General features: G+C 44.9%; 1 protein-coding gene across 1 annotated transcript in view; it reads right to left on the bottom strand.

The window, feature by feature from the left end:
- Positions 1–20,000, bottom strand: part of LOC310771134 (voltage-dependent L-type calcium channel subunit alpha-1D-like) — a gene marked incomplete at both ends in the record, with an annotated part of 78,484 nt that overhangs the window by 38,774 nt on the left and 19,710 nt on the right. The window contains 19 exons of the mRNA XM_083663798.1: positions 229–375; positions 500–552; positions 1,433–1,540; positions 2,189–2,276; positions 3,700–3,806; positions 6,138–6,197; positions 6,285–6,344; positions 8,019–8,148; positions 8,314–8,458; positions 9,606–9,666; positions 9,749–9,812; positions 9,976–10,090; positions 13,016–13,136; positions 13,676–13,883; positions 14,098–14,323; positions 15,102–15,262; positions 15,905–15,931; positions 16,606–16,693; positions 18,718–18,792. Of these exons, the coding sequence (XP_083519924.1) occupies positions 229–375; positions 500–552; positions 1,433–1,540; positions 2,189–2,276; positions 3,700–3,806; positions 6,138–6,197; positions 6,285–6,344; positions 8,019–8,148; positions 8,314–8,458; positions 9,606–9,666; positions 9,749–9,812; positions 9,976–10,090; positions 13,016–13,136; positions 13,676–13,883; positions 14,098–14,323; positions 15,102–15,262; positions 15,905–15,931; positions 16,606–16,693; positions 18,718–18,792 (2,044 nt within the window). The remainder of the gene's footprint in view (positions 1–228; positions 376–499; positions 553–1,432; positions 1,541–2,188; positions 2,277–3,699; positions 3,807–6,137; positions 6,198–6,284; positions 6,345–8,018; positions 8,149–8,313; positions 8,459–9,605; positions 9,667–9,748; positions 9,813–9,975; positions 10,091–13,015; positions 13,137–13,675; positions 13,884–14,097; positions 14,324–15,101; positions 15,263–15,904; positions 15,932–16,605; positions 16,694–18,717; positions 18,793–20,000) is intronic.

Below are 20,000 nucleotides of genomic sequence, written 5' to 3'. Positions count from 1 at the left end.
GGTTAAGTTACTGTGTAGGTCTGTACGTTTCCTTCAAGTAGATTGAAAAATACAGGCCTCAATTCTCTCTTTGGTGGTTTTCTTTATACGTTTTAGAGAAAGAGAAAAATCATCAAGTCATGCTTAGAGACTTGTAAAAAAAATCTGTACTGTTGCCTGTATATAGACTATTAGCCAAACACAAACACAAACACACACACACACACACACACACACAGAAGTACTCACGCCGGCCATCCTTCGAAGGTGGACACGGTGAACAGAGCCATCATGGCCATGAGGACGTTGTCGAAGTTGAAGTCACTGTTGTACCAGATCCTCTCTTTGACCACGGGCAGCGCCGTGTCCCCGTTAGTGTAGAGAATGTAGGTGCCTCTGTCATTTAAATGTGAGAGGTCAGAGGTCAGACACACACGCACGCACGCACGCACGCACGCACACACACACACACACACACACACACACACACACACACACACACACACATACACAAACTCACCTGCATTCCTCTGGGCTGGACTTTGCCTCATCTGTGCAGCGATAAAATTTCCCCTGTGAAAGAAAAGGGTGGAGAAATAGTTTGAGGCCTTCCTGAACCAATCAGAAATAGTTTGAGGCCTTCCTGAACCAATCAGAAATAGTTTGAGGCCTTCCTGAACCAATCAGTGATTTACATGAGAAAAACTAGGCGGCTAAACACATGAACACTTGAAAAGTGAAAAATAGTGCAGAATCAAGGTATGGAATATTGTATTAGTATTTTCATGATGGCAGATGTCATAATATATTATTCAGAAGTCAGAAGGCTGCTATGAAAATCGTCAGAATGCGTCTCCATGGAAACTGTCAAAATGGACCTGTCAAATGACAGCTGCATGGCACAAACAATACAATCCAGTATGCTACTTTGCTGGGATGATTTTTAAAATGTAAAAACACTAGTATGTAAAAACACTAGTATGTAAAGTAAAAACGCTAGTATGTAAAGTAAAAACACTAGTATGTAAAATTTGTGATTTCAGCGTTGGCCTTCCTACTGCTCTGATGAGCTCCCTGCATTTCTTTCCTTCCTCCTTTCCTTCACCATTGTTCTCACCCTCAATCACTCTTCTCCTCCCTCCCTCCTTCCCTCTCTCTCTCTCTCTCTCTCCCTTCCTCTCTCTCTCTCTCCCTCCCTCCCTCCCTCCTTCCATCTCTCCCTCCCTCCCTCCTTCCCTCTCTCTTTCCCTCCTTCCCTCTCTCCCTCCCTCCTTCCCTCTCTCCCTCTCTCTCTCTCTCTCTCCCTCCCTCTCTCCCTCCCTTCCTCCCTCCCTCCTTCCCTCTCTCCTTCCCTCCCTCCTTCCCTCCCTCCTTCCCTCTCTCTCTCTCTCCCTCCCTCTCTCCCTCCCTCCCTCCCTCCCTCCCTCTCTCCCTTCCTCTCTCCTCTCTCTACCTTGAAGAGCTGGACTCCGATGCAGGCGAACATGAACTGGAGCAGAGTGGTGACGATCATGATGTTGCCGATGGTCCTGATGGCCACAAACACACACTGGACCACGTGCTGCAAAACACATGCCATGACACTGTTAGGAGGAGACACAGCCATGCATGCAAACGCAAAGACACAAGGATACACACACACACACACACACACACACACACACACACACACACACACACACACACACAGACACACACACAGACACACACACAGACACACACACACACACACAGACACACACACACACACACACACACACACACACACACACACACACACACACACACACACACTGACCGTTGTTGTGTAAAGCTACAATCACCTGTTCACATGTTGTGCATAGCATAGTAGACTATCAGTAATGCTTAAAATGTTACAGGTGATTTGAGAGTGTCATACCTCTGATTAAAACCAATTATGACATGTCTTTAAAAAAACAATCTTGACGAAACAAAGTTTTACCAACTGCCAACACATTTTGAACAAATCAAACCAAGATAATTGCACGCCTTGTCAATACAAAAGAGGAAAATGTACTTCTTATCAATACACAAGTTAGTGGACAAAATGCTCTCTGAACAGTCTTTCGGGAACCTTTTCTTTTCTTCCAAATTGATGCACAAACATTTGAGAGAGTTTTTTGTTGGAAAGAATAAAAAGTATTGTAGTACTGGAGTCTGAACAGCACGGAAAGTCATTCCTGCTGACCTTGAGGCCCTTGGCTCTGTTGATGGCCCTGAGGGGACGGAGGACTCTCAAAATACGAAGGATCTTCACCACCGAGATAGCAGAAGACCTATGAAAGAAAAGAAAAAGAAAAAAACATGAGTGGATTCAGCTAAGCAATCTGACAGGTCTAATGCCTGGGACACACCAGGAACGTCTCCGTCGCAGCGCGTCACAGAAGTGTCGAGCAGGAGGAGTCTGGCCATTCACACCAGAAGCGCTCTGTTTTGCTCCGCGCCGGTCACAACTTGCACTGACTTCATGCCTGGCTGCACGGATAAAAAGTAGACCAGCAGACGCGGAAACTCTCGCTGCAGGACGTGACGCTACGCGGCCGGTGTGATCGGTCTCCCGTGTTAAAGGAACACTCCGCCCATTTTCAACCAGCTTTGTATCATTAGAACATCAGTAGTATATCAGAAAACTGTAAACTGTTTTGAAGTCTGTCATTTAATTTGACAGTTATTGAGTGTTAAAGTGCGGACCAGTGACATCAACGGTCCACACTAACTCAAATGAATAACTCATTAACTCAAATCAACTCTCAATAACTGTCAAACTTAATGAGTTATTAATTTGAGTTAGTGTGGACCAGTGATGTCACTGGTCCACACTTTAACACTCAATAACTGTCAAATTAAATGACAGACTTCAAAACCGTTTACAGTTTTCTGATATACTACTGATGTTCTAATGATACAAAGCTGGTTGAAAATGGGCGGAGTGTTCCTTTAACAAGGGCGACCAAATGAAACTACCTCCGCGACGCGACGGTTTCTGCCGTGTCCCCGCCGTAAGAGGTATTCAACCTCACTAATATTTCCCATAAACATGGCTGGTTATGCTTTGTTGATCGACACAACAATTGATCGCTCAACAATTGATCGCTTATTGCTTGTTGTGTCTCTTGTTGTTTTTGCACTCATATGCCCTGTTATATTTGTACTATGTTGTAAACGGAGTTCACAGCACAAGAATTTCACACGTGATACTTGTACTACGGAGTGACAATAAAAATCTTGAATCTTGAATCCTCCTGAACACTTGTGCCGACCAGGGAATATCTGGATCTTTCTTGAGTTCTGTCTTGTTTTTGCCTTTTCAGGAAGTACACATGAAGTACACATGCACTAGTAACTGCTTGTTGTTATTATGGTACAGCACCATTATCCATGAACACACTAAAGGAAAGCTTCTCAGGTATTACAGCCAGAATATACTACAGTCAAATCAAATGTATCACAAGGAAATATTATTTGTAGCAGAACACAGTATCTAAAGCTGCTCTATGCAATTTCCACACATCAAGGACTTCAATTCCCAGAAATTAGGTTAACCTGTGGATTTATTTTACGTTATTTATTTAACCGATTATTATAAGTATTTAAAATTATTATAAGTATTTTAAAAAAATATATATATATTTAAAACACTCCAGTTAATTTGAAAATAAGGCAATATATTTTCATGAAAATGATGATGATGACACGTACTGAATGCCGAAGGAGACCAGAGACACTCCGACAACCAGCAGGTCGAGGAGGTTGAAGTAGTTCCTACAGAAAGCTCCTTTATGCAGGAACGCTCCAAACGCTGTCATCTGGACAGTGGAAAGATAAGAATAAAGATACAGAAACACACAGAAACACACACAGCTGAACAGCTTCAAACCAGCCTCAAATGGGTGTTAGAAGACCCTTAGCCCTATTCAAATCTTTTTTTTTTATCGAATCAAATCATCAGAGCAAAATTTAAAAGAATATTTATATCAAAATTTGTTGAATTTTACATTTGCTACTCTTAGGGACCCCTTACAGTGAAAAGGAGTATTCATTTCAGACATTATATTTCATGTCAAGACATAGCAGTGGTTTGATGTGTTAATGTACTTTCACTGTTGCCGATGGACTGGCTGAATTAAAATGCTATGGATACAGTAAGGTTACTTCAGTCAAACTGATGACATGGCTCATGAGAGGCAACAGCGAAACTTTGAAGCAAAGAATCCCAAAGACAAATTTGGCACAAATAATGGTTTCAACCATTGCTATTCGACAAACATAATTTCCAAGTTAGCCTACATTTTTTACGTGTTTTTCATTATATTTCAAGAAGTGCTGATACTGCAGAAGCAACAATTGTTTGGTGCAGTGTTTTTAATATGTCAAATCTATTTCAAGTGCTTCTGATACTGCAGAAACAATTGTTTGATGCAATATTTCTCATATATCTAACACACAATTAGCAGACAAGGCAGCGTTGTAAGACACACACGTGTGCTCACAAATGTATACACATTCAGACAAGACATGGGGCACATTATTTCAGATCTAGCCCGTTCATTTCCTCCGCAGATTAAGCCAGAGAGCATATTAATTAACACTTTCCATGAATCAAGGCCTATAATCTCCTCCTGATCGAAGTTTAGGCTTAAGCCAAAAAAACATGGGATTTGCCTTGGTGCAGCCGTGCAGCAAACGAAGGGGCAAGAAAGAGGCTCGATTTTGAACAGTAAAATAATCCAAATGTTCCTGACGTTAGTGTGTTTCTTTCAATCTGTTCCTGACGTTAGTGTTTCAATCTGTTCCTGACGTTAGTGTGTTTCAATCGCTTTCAACGAGCACATTCCGTGGAAGTGCATGAGCCAAAAAACGACATGACAACATTAACCCATTGATACCTGATGCAGCATTTGCGTGTACAGTATATCCCTCATTTGTGTGTGTATCCCTTTAAGACCGCGAACCGCATCAGGTATCAATGGGTTAAGGAAGGGGGTATATGTGTGTGTCAAAATTGGCAATTAAGCATGACCTTACAGTAAATACAACAGGTAGAGATGCAGAGGAGAGATGGAGTTCTTCCCTCCATAGTCCACAATATTTAAATTTTCCTAAGTCCTCAATTTCAAAATCCAAAAATATATTTGTCCAAAAATTTGAATTGATCTGTCCGTGGTAGGGACAGATCCACAAATGAAGCTCCAAAGTTTCTCTGTGCTGCATGTGTTCCTGAATAGCCCACAGACAAACAATGGCAGAACATGTTGTAGATTTTCAAAGCACCAAAATGACAGTTTAGCTGGAGGTTTTCAAAAGCCGGCCAGAATCACACAGCCAATCGAGCAAACCATTTTTTGTCTTCAGAAAGTGGAGGGTGGAAAAAAGGTTATTTTTGGCATCAACCAATCAATTAGATCAGTGATACTCAACTTGCCCCCCGTGTGGCCCGCGATGGGATTGCAAACAATGTTTTTTTTTTTTTTTTTTTTTTTACAGTGCACCTGAACGCAACATGCAAGATACCCACTGAATAAGTGTCCAACTTTCATGTCATTCTGGCCAATACTCCACTTCTGTTATAGCATTTCAGTCTGGAATATGGAATATCTTTCAATAATCTATGATTTAGCTGCTAAATTGTCAAATACCGCCGTCTGCTCGCTACCCAGGCACTTATGTATGTACTTAACCTCACTAACTTAACCTAACTAACTATCCGGTGTGCACAACATTGTCAGACTAAACTCCGGCTGACACCCCACAAACCTACAATCCGCTACAGAAAAATGTATATTGTTTGTTTATTAACTGGCCCCTGGCCTTCTATCATTTCACAAAATTGGCCCCCGGGCAAAGCAAGTTGAGCATCCCTGAATTAGATGAACTCTGGAAAGCCACTGGTCCATAAGCTGGTCCAAGATGAAGAAGGGGAGTGGGCCGTGATGGAAAAGTGACTGACTGACTGACTGACTGACAGACAAAAAACGATGATCTCCACGCTGACGGACTGGCGCCATGACAACAAGACAAGCGTGCGGCCATTTTGACACCCAAAGAAAATGAAGGGGGGGGGGGGGGACGTGCGCAGCAAGCTTGGAAGTGGTGGGTTGTTGCCGTGGTAGCGCGGCACGGGCTTTGTTGTCGTTTACCTTAACGAGGATCTCAAATGTAAACATACTAGTGAAGACATAATCTGCATAGCCTAGGATCTGAGGAGGCAATCAGAATGACACAGGCACGCGAGGTTACTAACGTTCTACCAGCACAGCACAGCACAGCACACAACGCTCATTTACCTTCAGCACGATCTCAACTGTAAAGAGTGCGGTGAACGCATAGTCAAAATAACCAAGTATCTGCAAGAGGCAATGCACAAGTTCAAGTCATCAAAGTCATTCCCAGTGATCGTTCTTATGCTTTTAGCTGTGGAGACAGTAAAGGTGCGTTCACACCGAGATATTTATTTTTCGCTCTGTCGCTCAAGTCAACCCTTTGGAATCGCTCTGTCGCTCTGTTTAAATCGCTCATCAACAGGCACACGAAATGACGGACATGTGGGGGATATAACGTTACGCAATGTCATGATGTTTGTCCACTACGAGCCACCGTCATTGTTTACAAGCTAAAGCCTATCAGCGTGCTCCTAATGCGAGCTCCATACCGGTAGTACAGACTTCACTTCATGTCAGCTGTCAGCCTGTCAATGTGGTTTGTTGCCACACAATAAACCAGCGGTTTGTTCCAAGCCAGTGTGATCCTTGACTCGCTCTCACACGGCAGCCAATCAGCGTTGAACAGCGAGCGACTGATGCCAGCCTAATTCCGCTCGAGTTGGAATATTTCATCTTGAGCGACGAGCGTATTTTCTCCCTGTCGCTCTGTCTCTGCCGCTCGGACGCCCAGCGATTATTCTCCCAGGCGAATATACGCTCAATCGCTCGTTTGCATTGACTTTGTATGTAAACTCGACGCCAGCGAAAAACTTTAATAGGTCGGTGTGAACGCACCTTAAGAGTCAAGCACAGATACATCATTAACCACAGTATAGCTGCACTAGGCAAGATTTTCATGTGAGAATACATCCCATCTCCAATAATTGAGATGCCGTAGATTCACCCTGCAGTATTTGTCCAAATTCTGAAATTCTGGTGTTGGTACGGACATTACGAATACGGATATATATGATATGGACAATCTTCCCTGAGTAAAGTAAGTGACTCATTGAAATTTAAGAAGGACATTTCAAATTGTCTCCTACACAGCAAAATGTTCTGTCCAGAGGAAGCTGGACTCCCCTAGCCTGGGTAAACCCAGCCCCCAGTGACCTGCTCTCAGGCTTACCCTGCTTACAGTCACACGTAGTGACTGGGAACTCTGAGAGCAGGTCACGTGGGGGCTGGGTTTACCCAGGCTAGGACTCCCCTACATTAGATCTTTGACCCTGTCATGTCTTTGTATCCCTTGGTGTAAGGCCATCACAGCAGCCAGGTTGGTAAACTAAGTAAATGACTGGCTACACATTACATCATTCTGAGGACCGAAGTCCTTACATTTCAAACAGTTACCTCTTGCTACCATTTGGGGCCGGCAACATGCAAACTTGCCTAGTGCAGCTTTTGTTGTTGTTGTTAGTGGTCCTACTAGGCATGTCAAACAATGAACCAACATCTCCGACAGTATGAAAAACATGTGTTTAACTATGCAGATCATATGCAGTACAATAATACAGATCTAGGATCAGTGGCAAGATCCTATAATCACGTGAACTTCACTTCTACACACACAAAAATACAACAAAGAAGAATCAAAATGCTGCCTATGTAGCACAACATTACAGGCTGACAGGTCTACATCTCTCATTCATTTAGCCTTAGCTGTGTGACATTTGATGCTGTTTGTGTGTTCATTACCAGATCAGCTGGTTCATAAGACTACTAAGCCAGGCCAAATAAGCACCTGAGTATGATGACGTTGGGAAAAAGGGGAGCGCCCTTTAAGGACAGCCTAACGTGGATGTGTACAGTACGTACGATATTGCGAGCGGAGAAGTTGCGTATGGGGTCTTCAGCAGCCAGAGAGACGGAGCTGAGCATGATGAAGACCAGGATGAGGTTGGTGAAGATCTGATGGTTGATCAGCTTATGGCAGAATACACGACAGCTACGGCAGAAAGAAAGAGATGGAGAGGAACAGAAGCATAGAGAAAGCAACGGAACGTGAGTAGGGAGCGAAAGGCGGAGGAAGAGATTGGACAGTAGGTGTAGGTGTAGGTGTAGGGTTAGGGTTAGGGTTAGGGAGTATGTCCCAGGTTTGTGTGTGACTCACGGGTTAGTGCTGCTGAAGATGAAGAAGGCGCTGCCCTCAGGAATGGGCAGAATCTTCTCCTTGATATTGAGCTCAGACAGCCTCAGAGGGCGGGGCCCAACCGGGACGTCTGGCAGGTCTTCTTCATCGTCGTCGTGATCACATGCTAGCAAACACCCAATCACAGCCAATTGAATCATTTCAGATGTGAAAACGATCCTTCTACTGTCTTTGTAGGTACTGGTCTGGTACTTTTTTGGCATTTTTTTAAATACTTAAAGTCCCTGGAAACCAGAAATATTTTTTTATTATTTATCATTTTGAGTTCATCACATCACAGGAACCTATGTTAATAAGCCACCAGCCAAATTTGAATGATGATGAACATCGCAAAGTATATAAATTTAGGTTTGACAGTCATGGCAAAAGTCATGAGCATCAATTAGATTTTAGAGTGTATTTTCTCCCGCGGACTGTGTGGGCATGTCCCGTCTGCAGCAGAGGAGACCTGCTGGAGGACACCTGCTCGGAGACCTCTCTCTCCGTTAACGGAGAGAGAGAGAGAGAGAGAAGGAAAGAGAGATGGAGTGTGTGTGTGTGTGTTCGCGCGTTGCTCGACGCATAGCACAGACAGAGAGGGTTTACAGAGAGGAAGAGATCTCTGCGCTGTGTGTAAATGTGGCCAATATCAGATTCCAGTGTGAACTGGTCGTGCTCCTGGACTGACCTGCACGCGCAAAAGAACAATAACAAAGAGAGTCACAGTAGGTTTACCAACCTCATTGTAAAACGGGCAGGTGATCTGACCACGACCGCATCGTTGGTTTGACACTTTAGCTTCTTTAAACTTGGCTGTAAAGATCTTAACTTTTTCTCGGACACTGCAGCCACGTTCTTCTGTGGCCCCATTCGGCCATTTCTTCCGATATGCTTTCAAACACAGACCGGTTATAATATTACGCCTCCGGGTTTTTCTTGTACAGGAAATACTTGAGGTCTGACACCTCACTGTCCCTCCAATGACTACCTCCATCGCAGCTGAATGACCCCTGACCTCCATCGCAGCTGAATGACCCCTGACCTCCATCGCAGCTGAATGACCCCTGACCTCCATCTCAGCTGAATGACGCCTGCCAGCGCAGAATTGTGACAATGTTGACTTTTAGAGTGATGTAAAAGTCGCATGAATTCTGATATGGGCCACATGACCTCCATTCGATTTAGGAGCACATGTGAAAGTGGCCCAAATCAGAACTGAAAATATCAGATTCCATGTGATTTGCTCGTCACTCATGATCATTATTCACTTTTACCTGGAGAGTCCAGTGTGGGATACGGCTCCTTGGCTTCATCCAGCTGATCCTGTACTGCCACCTGCAGGCAGACCTGGGTACTTTAACACCTGTAGGCAAATCGAAATTAGCTGCATTCTACCACCAAAAGAAATCTCGTTTACCTTGATCTCTCCATCCTTGCCTTCTGATTTTTCATCTGCCGTCTGATTTTCTATGATTCCATCCCTGCCGGTGAGGGATGAAACAGAAGGAATTAAGAAACTAACGAGGACAAAATTAACACTAACTGTTCTCTAGCTCCAGTGAAGAGTGCATTTTCGCCAAAATGTGACAGACTCAGAGAGAACAAAAACAACAAGACATTCAAACTGCTAGCAGTGGACTGTACTTGACACTGTTCTTCCTCTTCTTGGCCTCCTCTTCCTCCTTCTGCGCATTGTTCAGGCTCTCTGCGTCTGCCAGGTTGTCAACGGCGATGGCCAAGAAGACGTTCAGGAGGATGTCTGGTCATGTGACTTAAGGAGGAAGCACTGATCAACACGGAATCTAATGCTGCTGCTGTGTGTGTTCACGTCTCGCATGTGTGTGTGTGTGTGTGTGTGTGTGTGCGTGCGTGTGTGTGCACCTATGATGCATAAATACATGCTGTTTATCATGGTGCGCTGAGATTTATTACTGGCTGTAAACCCCTTACACATCACTGCTTGCTTTATTCTCTAGTCAACTGGTCATCCCTCTCCATGCGCAGAACCGTGCACTGGTATACTTTCATTTATAAATCCATCCTTGGTCTGCTTCCCACTTACTTATCTGTCTATCTACTCCGCAAACACTCCAACTACAGCTTACGCATTCAAAACTTCATCACCTATTCCATCCCCTCAGTTCATACTGAGCGTGGAAAAAAAGTGTTCTCTTACTCTGCCCCCTCCACCTGGAACACACTACAGCAGAGTCTGAAGCTGTCCAGTCTGATCCTCCTCCACCTGGAACACACTACAGCAGAGTCTGAAGCTGTCCAGTCTGATCCCCCTCCACCTGGAACACACTACAGCAGAGTCTGAAGCTGTCCAGTCTGATCCCCCTCCACCTGGAACACGCTACAGCAGAGTCTGAAGCTGTCCAGTCTGATCCCCCTCCACCTGGAACACGCTACAGCAGAGTCTGAAGCTGTCCAGTCTGATCCCCCTCCACCTGGAACACGCTACAGCAGAGTGTGAAGCTGTCCAGTCTGATCCCCCTCCACCTGGAACACGCTACAGCAGAGTCTGAAGCTGTCCAGTCTGATCCCCCTCCACCTGGAACACGCTACAGCAGAGTCTGAAGCTGTCCAGTCTGATCCCCCTCCACCTGGAACACACTACAGCAGAGTCTGAAGCTGTCCAGTCTGATCCCCCTCCACCTGGAACACACTACAGCAGAGTCTGAAGCTGTCCAGTCTGATCCCCCTCCACCTGGAACACGCTACAGCAGAGTCTGAAGCTGTCCAGTCTGATCCCCCTCCACCTGGAAAACGCTACAGCAGAGTCTGAAGCTGTCCAGTCTGATCCCCCTCCACCTGGAACACGCTACAGCAGAGTCTGAAGCTGTCCAGTCTGATCCCCCTCCACCTGGAACATGCTACAGCAGAGTCTGAAGCTGTCCAGTCTGATCCCCCTCCACCTGGAACACGCTACAGCAGAGTCTGAAGCTGTCCAGTCTGATCCCCCTCCACCTGGAACATGCTACAGCAGAGTCTGAAGCTGTCCAGTCTGATCCCCCTCCACCTGGAACACACTACAGCAGAGTCTGAAGCTGTCCAGTCTGATCCCCCTCGACCTGGAACACGCTACAGCAGAGTCTGAAGCTGTCCAGTCTGATCCCCCTCCACCTGGAACATGCTACAGCAGAGTCTGAAGCTGTCCAGTCTGATCCCCCTCCACCTGGAACACGCTACAGCAGAGTCTGAAGCTGTCCAGTCTGATCCCCCTCCACCTGGAACACACTACAGCAGAGTCTGAAGCTGTCCAGTCTGATCCCCCTCCACCTGGAACACGTTACAGCAGAGTCTGAAGCTGTCCAGTCTGATCCCCCTCCACCTGGAACACGCTACAGCAGAGTCTGAAGCTGTCCAGTCTGATCCCCCTCCACCTGGAACATGCTACAGCAGAGTCTGAAGCTGTCCAGTATGATCCCCCTCCACCTGGAACATGCTACAGCAGAGTCTGAAGCTGTCCAGTCTGATCCCCCTCCACCTGGAACACGCTACAGCAGAGTCTGAAGCTGTCCAGTCTGATCCCCCTCCACCTGGAACACGCTACAGCAGAGTCTGAAGCTGTCCAGTCTGATCCCCCTCCACCTGGAACACACTACAGCAGAGTCTGAAGCTGTCCAGTCTGATCCCCCTCCACCTGGAACACGCTACAGCAGAGTCTGAAGCTGTCCAGTCTGATCCCCCTCCACCTGGAACACGCTACAGCAGAGTCTGAAGCTGTCCAGTTTGATCCCCCTGGCAAGTTTTAAATTATTGTTGAGTGGTAATTTGGAGAGAGCTTCCTTGATCTGCTCCTGCTCTCAAGGTTAAACATTCTTCTCTACGCCCCCCTTCCTCTTCAGCACTTTATGTTTTATGTTGTTTTTAACTTGTTATGGTTTGACGGTTGATTGTACTGTTGCTGTCTTTACATGTGTAACTGTTGTATGAGCTGCTGTATGCACAGGTCGCACTTGTAAATGAAACTTCGTTTAAATAAAGGCTAAATAAAATAAAAATAAAATACATGTATGTAGATGGGTTCACTCGAATGATGCTGCTATTAGTTAGAGAATTTTAGCAAAATGCTTGGACCATCTGTGAAAAAATTTACTACCAATAGCTTTCTTCACCAATGTGTTCTTATAGGTGTCTAGAATCACCTCTCAATTAGTGCAAACCCAAATCCTCGTGGAAAATCCTGGAGAGCCAATCAAAGTTAAGGTGCCCCGAGGGCTTGGGTGAAAAATATGATAAAAATTAAAAGTCTAAAATGAACTTGTGGGGTGTCTAACTAGGGGTTTTCAGGGGTGCTGAATCCATTCCAAACATTATTTTTGAGTAAAAATGTCTCCCTGACCATATGCTATTGGTATATTGGTTATTGTTATGTAAAGCACAGTGTATAATCTAATGTAAATTTTCCACGAGGATTTGGGTTTGCACTAATTGAGAGGTGATTCTAGACACCTATAAGAACACATTGGTGAAGAAAGCTATTGGTAGTAAATTTTTTCACAGATGGTCCAAGCATTTTGCTAAAATTCTCTAACTATATAGGGAACAGTTTGGACCCTAGTTGATTTCCCGCCAGCTATTATTAGCAAACACTGCAAGAGGAAGTCAACTATGGTACGTCCATTTAGACTGATGTTGTCAAGTTGGAATCATGTGTGTGTGGCCAGGAGGAGGATACAGTTTCCGCAGATGAAGAGGATGATGAAGTAAATGCAGACCACCATTCCGGAGGAGGCGGGGCCGCCGTACGCCATGATGCCGTCGTACATGACCGTGTTCCAGTCTTCACCTGTCAGGATCTGGAAAACACGGCACACCTGTCCTGGCACTGAGCCAACACGGCACACCTGTCCTGGCACTGACCCAACACTTTGAGATGCTTCAAACAAGCCATTCTAGCTGATGATCTGACCTGGGAAACTCCACCCTGGTTGCTTTGCTTCAGAGGCTTAAGCACAGTTTGATTTGCGTTTTTAGTGTTGTCAGAAATGCTTTACAATCTGAAGATTCGGGTATATGAGCTTACTAAATGAGGACTTCAAGCCTTTGGTATCTGTGAGGTGAGTTTGAGTCAACCTCATCCTATATTGCATGTCAATCCCTGACCTCAACCTTGTTTCCTATCACCTTCTACCAGCAGAAGTAGACATATCTTGTTTGTTATTTTCCATAGCAACAAATGAGCATAACAGAAATCAAGGTAGAGGAAAGGTACATGAATGGATGCTTTAGCTGTACACAGAACAGAACCAAAGCGACCCGGAATTGAAACCAAAACGAAGTAAAACGAAGTAAATACAGATCACTGTCTAGTAAACAAACTGCACAATTCACTCACCTGGAATACAGTGAGCAGGGCCTGGGGGAAGTTATCGAAGGTGCTCCTCTTGGTCACCGTCTCGTCAAAGTTGAACTTGCCCCCAAACAGCTGCATGCCGAGCAGCGAGAAGATGATGATGAAGAGGAAGAGCAGCAGCAGCAGGGAGGCGATGGACTTCATGGAGTTGAGCAGAGACGCCACCAGGTTACTGAGAGACGCCCAGTGCCTGGAGAGAAGGGGAACAAACCAAGCTAGGAGGGAGACACACAAACACTCCCATATCCGCTCACAACCGTGAAGATACTAGCGAACAACAATGGAAACCAAAGATGTCAGTAGAGACAAGACGACCATCTCCACCACACACACACGTGTCCACAAACGCTACCTACAACCCTTATGTCACTGACATAACACACACTCGACATCCTGTCGCTCACCGTGTGACCTTGAAGATCCTAAGCAGGCGTACGCAGCGGAACACAGAGATGCCCAGTGGAGACATGATGGCCAGTTCCACCAGGATGGTTTCTATGATTCCTCCACACACCACAAAGCAGTCAAAGCGGTTGAACAGGGACACAAAGTAGGCCTGCAGACCCAGACTGTACATCTTCACCAGCATCTCCAACGTGAACATCGCCAGGAGAACCTTGTTGGCAACCTCTGGAGAGAGGAGAGTTATTATTATTTAATTTGAATTTGAATTTTACTACTACTACTACTACTACTACTACTATGCTAAATGTATGTAATGGGGGAAATAACAGAAAAAAATGCACAACAGTAGTAAATACAGATCACTGTCTAGTAACAAACTGCACAATTTGAAAGTGATAGAGAAGAGGAGAAGAGAGGAGAGAAGATGATAGGAGGGAAGAGGAGAGGAGAAGAGAGGAGAGGAGAGGAGAGGAGAGGAGGAGAGGAGAGGAGAGGGGAGAGGAGAGGAGAGGAGAGGAGAGGAGAGGAGAGGAGAAGAGAGGAGAGAGGAGAGAAGATGAGAGGAGGGAAGAGGAGAGGAGAGGAGAGGAGAGGAGGAGAGAGGAGAAGAGAGGAGAGGAGAGGAGAGGAGAAGAGAGGAGAAGAGAGGAGAGGAGAAGAGAGGAGAGAAGATGAGAGGAGGGAAGAGGAGAGGAGAGGAGAGGAGAGGAGGAGAAGAGAGGAGAGAGGAGAGGAGAGGAAAGGAGAGGAGAGGAGAGGAGAGGAGAGGAGAGGAGAGGGGAGGAGAGGAGAGGGGAGGAGAGAGGAGAGGAGAGGAGAGGAGAGGAGAGGAGAGGAGAGGAGAGGAGAGGAGAGGAGAGGAGATGATAGGAGGGAAGAGGAGAGGAGAGGAGAGGAGAGAAGATGATAGGAGGGAAGAGGAGAGGAGAGGAGAGGAGAGGAGAGGAGAGGAGAGGAGAGGAGAGGAGAGGAGAGGAGAGGAGAGGAGAGGAGAGGACTTCACCCTGGACTTCAGTTAGCCAGTCTGGCTGGTTGTAATGCTCAGACGAGATGGTGAGCGTGTTGAGGAACACCAGGATGATCACCAGCCAGTAGAACGTCACCGACTTCACCGCCGCGCGGCACTTCCTGCGGCAGAAACGGTTCCACCGTCGCCACTGACGACTGACAGACAGCCAGGAGTGAGGTGAGGTCACAGGTCAGGTCATACATACATACACACCCAGACAGAAGAGGTTTGTTTCAAAATAAGATATCGTCACACACCTGCTCATACAACATGGTTGAGGGCAAAACATTTTAAACTTTTTAAAGAATAATAAGTCATGTGAACATATGTGACATCATGTGACATGTGACATATTGCATGATAAACTTCGTCTTCTTCTTGCATAATATACTGTAAATTAATTGCTAATTGATTGCTAATTGATTGTTCAACAGCATTCCCTGAGGAGCACTTGATGGTTCATCATGAACATGAATCAAACGAGACAGGAAGTGGTTCCAAAGCAAATTCAAGAGTGGCTTGAGGTGAGCGGAGAGGACGACAATGGAGCCACAGTGAGACCAGGAGAAGGACAAAAACTGTGAGGTCAGGTCACTCGTTAGGTCAGAATGAGAACATAGAACACACAGTGGATCAACTGAATGGATTACAGTGGATTGAAACAAAAACCATCTTCGGTTCAGGTGCGAGACACAAATCAGTCATGCAAGATGGAGAATCAACTGAATCGATTTCATGAATGACGAATGAAAGATGCATCTAGCATGCAGAGCGTGAAGCCACACAAAGGTACTGACCTGCACTTTGACTTAGTCATTTTTTGACTGGGGAGAATAAAGGATGATTCTGTTAAAGGCAACCTTCAATTTAATAAATTCATACATTTGTTACACAAAAGAAAAATAATGTGGGGGGGGGGGCAATGATGTGAGGAGGACAACGTCTGTGTGTGTGTGTGTGTGTGTGTGTGTGTGTGTGTGTGTGTGTGTGTGTGTGTCACAGGTTTGATCTGAGGAGGACAATGTGTGTGTGTGTGTGTGTGTGTGTGTGTGTGTGTGTGTGTGTGTGTGTGTGTGTGTGTGTGTGTGTGTGTGTGTGTGTGTGTGTGTGTGTGTCACAGGTTTGATCTGAGGAGGACAACGTGTGTGCGTGTGTGTCACAGGTTTGATCTGAGCAGGACAATATGTGTGTGTGTGTGTGTGTGTGTGTGTGTGTGTGTGTGTGTGTGTGTGTGTGTGTGTGTGTGTGTCACAGGTTTGATCTGAGGAGGACAACGTGTGTCACAGGTTTGACAATGTGTCCATCAAAGGTCTTCTTCCTTATCTGGGCCAAGTCACTGAGCCTCTGCCTACCCGCTCATAAAGGTGTCACATAAAGTCACTGAGCCTCTGCCTACCCGCTCATAAAGGTGTCACATAAAGTCACTGAGCCTCTGCCTACCCGCTCATAAAGGTGTCACATAAAGGGCTAAACTCTCATTCTAAAATGTCCCACTCACCACAGCCGGCGACAGCAGGCGGGCTTGTCTTCCTCTCCACTGGGGTTCTCTGTGTTCAGCGACTCCGTCTCGCTGGCGGGCATGCTGGCTGTGACATCACACACAGGAAACAGGAAGTCACGTGACACGGTCTGATGTCGCTGCTGGCCTGGCTGTATCAGTGCCATCATGCAAAGTGCTTTTGCTGAAAAAGTCAACTTTTCAGGTTGATTTTCCCATTGATACTCGTGCATTGTTGGCTTTTAATAAACACATTTTGTTAATGGTTTGGCTTGGTTCCAAGTTTTAAATGTTAATATTAATTAAAAAAAAAAAAGGGGGGGGGGGATTAGCTACAGTATAGCAGATATTAGCAGGACACCACCAGTAACTGCTTCCTTGACCATCGAGGATCATATTGCAATGTAATAATGACATGACAGACCCAACTGAGCAACAGGCGCTGCCTGCAAATCTTCACTGTGTGGACTCATTCTTTTTAGACCATACCTGCCCTGCAGGACTGTTCTTGGTAAAACAGCACTTACTACTGTGATAATATATAATATATATGGTGATGGTAATAGTTATATGTATAATTATATATATAAGATATGGTAATGGTATATACATAATAAGTGATGTAGTTTATGTATATTCTACACATCTGTAATGATATGTAGGTATTTCTGATGTATGCAATACCTTGAAAGGTACAGTATGTATGTATGTAATATCCAAAACTGTACCGTTTGTACAGAATGTATTTTTTACACAGAATGTAAATTTTGTATGTGATTGAAACTATGCAAATTGTTTGATGTCTTGAAACTATGCAAGTTGTTTGACCCCAGGAAGAATAGCTGCAGCTCTGCTGTAGCTAATGGGGATCTTAAATAAAGAAAAAAAGAAAAGTCCAAGTTGGCCTGTTCTCTCTGTGTGGCAGCTGAAATGATATCCCAGGTGCTTGTCATGTGTCATGGCCTAGACCCCAGGCCAAACCATTCAAAACGCATTGAAAATGTCTCAAAAGCAGCTGGCAGAGAGACAATCAGCGTGAAGTTGCATAAAAGCCGATGCTTGGGTTTCTTTGGTTGGAGTTGCACCACTGTCGATGAGGCTAATTGCCTCTTGAATACTATGAGTACTATACTATATATACTATATATATATGAGTACATGCTGCCTGAGACCTGAGTCAAATAGTGTTTGTAACTCGACATCATCTCATTAGCAACTCAACGCATTACAGATAGTGACTGTGTCAGCCACAGGAAATAATCAGAAATTCAAAAAACTGTTTATATTAGCCTACTGCTAACATGTGTGAAGTGACGTCACGCGTGAAGTATCTCAAAATACTACTTGATTCAGGTCTGCATGCAGGTTCAAATACCATGTAAACATGCAGCAAACAATATCCTCTTTGTAACAGGGAGATCCAATCCAACACTGCAGACGAATGAAATAATCAATAATATAATGATGATGATTATATCACGAGGATTCTCCACACACTATCGGGACAGATAGAAACATGGTCACATTACTACTGGCTGGGGATTTACTGAAGACATTGTTTTCAGATTTTTTTTTTTTTTTTAAATCTATTGTCTTGATACAAGGGCATTCAGTATTGAATTAATTGATGAGAAAGCACGTTTAAGTTCTAAAAAACTCCCTGGTGTCTGTGTCAAAATAAAACGGTTGATTCATTTGACTCTCTCTTTCTCGTTCGGCTTGCAGGAAACACATGCAACGTTTGATAAAGGTCTGAAACACTCGGTGATATAAGGTGCACAGTAGCAGGTCTGAAACACTCGGTGATATAAGGTGCACAGCAGCAGACTCAGTGATATAAGGTGCACAGTAGCAGGCGCACAGTAGCAGGCGCACGGGGAGGAGGAGATGAATTTGCAAATGATAACAAAAACAGCTGTGATTGGCACACACTGATCAGTGACTCCAAACACCTCATGCAAAACGGCAAGCGCACAAGCAACGCATAGACAAGCAGCAGCAAGGGGAGACACACAGATCATCCACCCACACAAAACTCTCTCTCTCTCTCTCTCTCTCACACACACACACACACACACACACACACACACACGCACACACACACACATTTACCCTGTGTTTCTGTGGACTGGGAGAACCAGCCAAACTTTCCTTTCTTCTTCTCAGTGAGGTCAGCCAGCGTGACCCCTTGGTGTTACCAACATGCAGTTCACACAGCCAGACAGCAGAGGGAGCAGTGAGTCAGTACCCAGCAGAACAAGAGAGGAACAGCAAGAGATGGCTACAGTACAAACTACAGTACACACACAGCTGCCTTGTCCAGAAATGCTGCATCATCAGTGATATAATGATATGATATAGTCAGCTCAAAATTACGTAATCTACGCCATTTTTATTTTTTTGTTTAAGTTTGAAAGTTGGCCACCATTCACTTCAATTGTTTAGGATGTAACTCTGTTTCCCTGGAACACTTCACCCATGAATTTTCATTTTTGAGTGAACTGATCCTTTATACAGTAAATTCACCTGTTCAATCCACTTCTAGCAGTTGTACACTGTATATACTGGGGCGGCTGTAGCTCAGGAGGTAGAACGGGTCATCCACTAATCGCCTTGGATAAAAGAGGTCGGTGGTTCGATTGCCGGCTCCTCCAGTCTGCATGTCGAAGTGTCCTTGGGCAAGACACTGAACCCCAGCACCCTGCGTGGCAGCCTGCCGCCATCGGTGTGTGAATGGGTGAATGTACCTACTGACTGTAAAGCACTTTGGATAAAAGCGCTATATAAATGTAGGCCATTTACCATTTACCATACTGACACTAGGGGTCATCAGAGGCCAGATTAAGGTGATGTGTCACTAAAGACAGACACAAATCTAAGAAGAAGAAGGAGGATACTGTAACATCTCTAAAAGATGTCAAGCAGATGTGTTAGAAGATAGGGATGCACGATATATCGGCAATGATATCTGTATCGACCGATGTTAGTCATTTTTTAATATAGCCTATTGGAATCAGTCCGATGAGCCAAATAATAGCAATATTAATATCAGTTATCGGTATCAATCAAAATTCTCATATTGAGAGGAAACAATGTGGTAAATCTATGATTGATGAGCTTGTTGCTGGTGTTTTTCGGTATGGTAAATATCAGTTATCGGCCATAACAGCAATGTTAATATCGGTAACCATTATCGCATCTGCTCAAATTTCATCCCTAGTTAAAAACTTAGTTTGGCTAAAAAGCCGTACCACATCTGGTGGACATTGGGATTAATAGTCGTGTGAAATCCCTCTTTGTAGCACTTCAATTCAGATCAATCTCAGATGATGTTTTGAATTGCTATGTGATAGTTGAGTGTTAGAATAAGCACAAGTAAAAGAGCAAGTTGAAAC

This window comes from Poromitra crassiceps, assembly GCF_964638095.1.
Source record: "Poromitra crassiceps genome assembly, contig: HAP1_SCAFFOLD_377, whole genome shotgun sequence".
NCBI classification, from domain to species: Eukaryota; Metazoa; Chordata; class Actinopteri; order Beryciformes; family Melamphaidae; genus Poromitra; species Poromitra crassiceps.
Note: the sequence above shows the minus strand (reverse complement) of the source record. Positions and strands in the feature narration are given on the sequence as shown.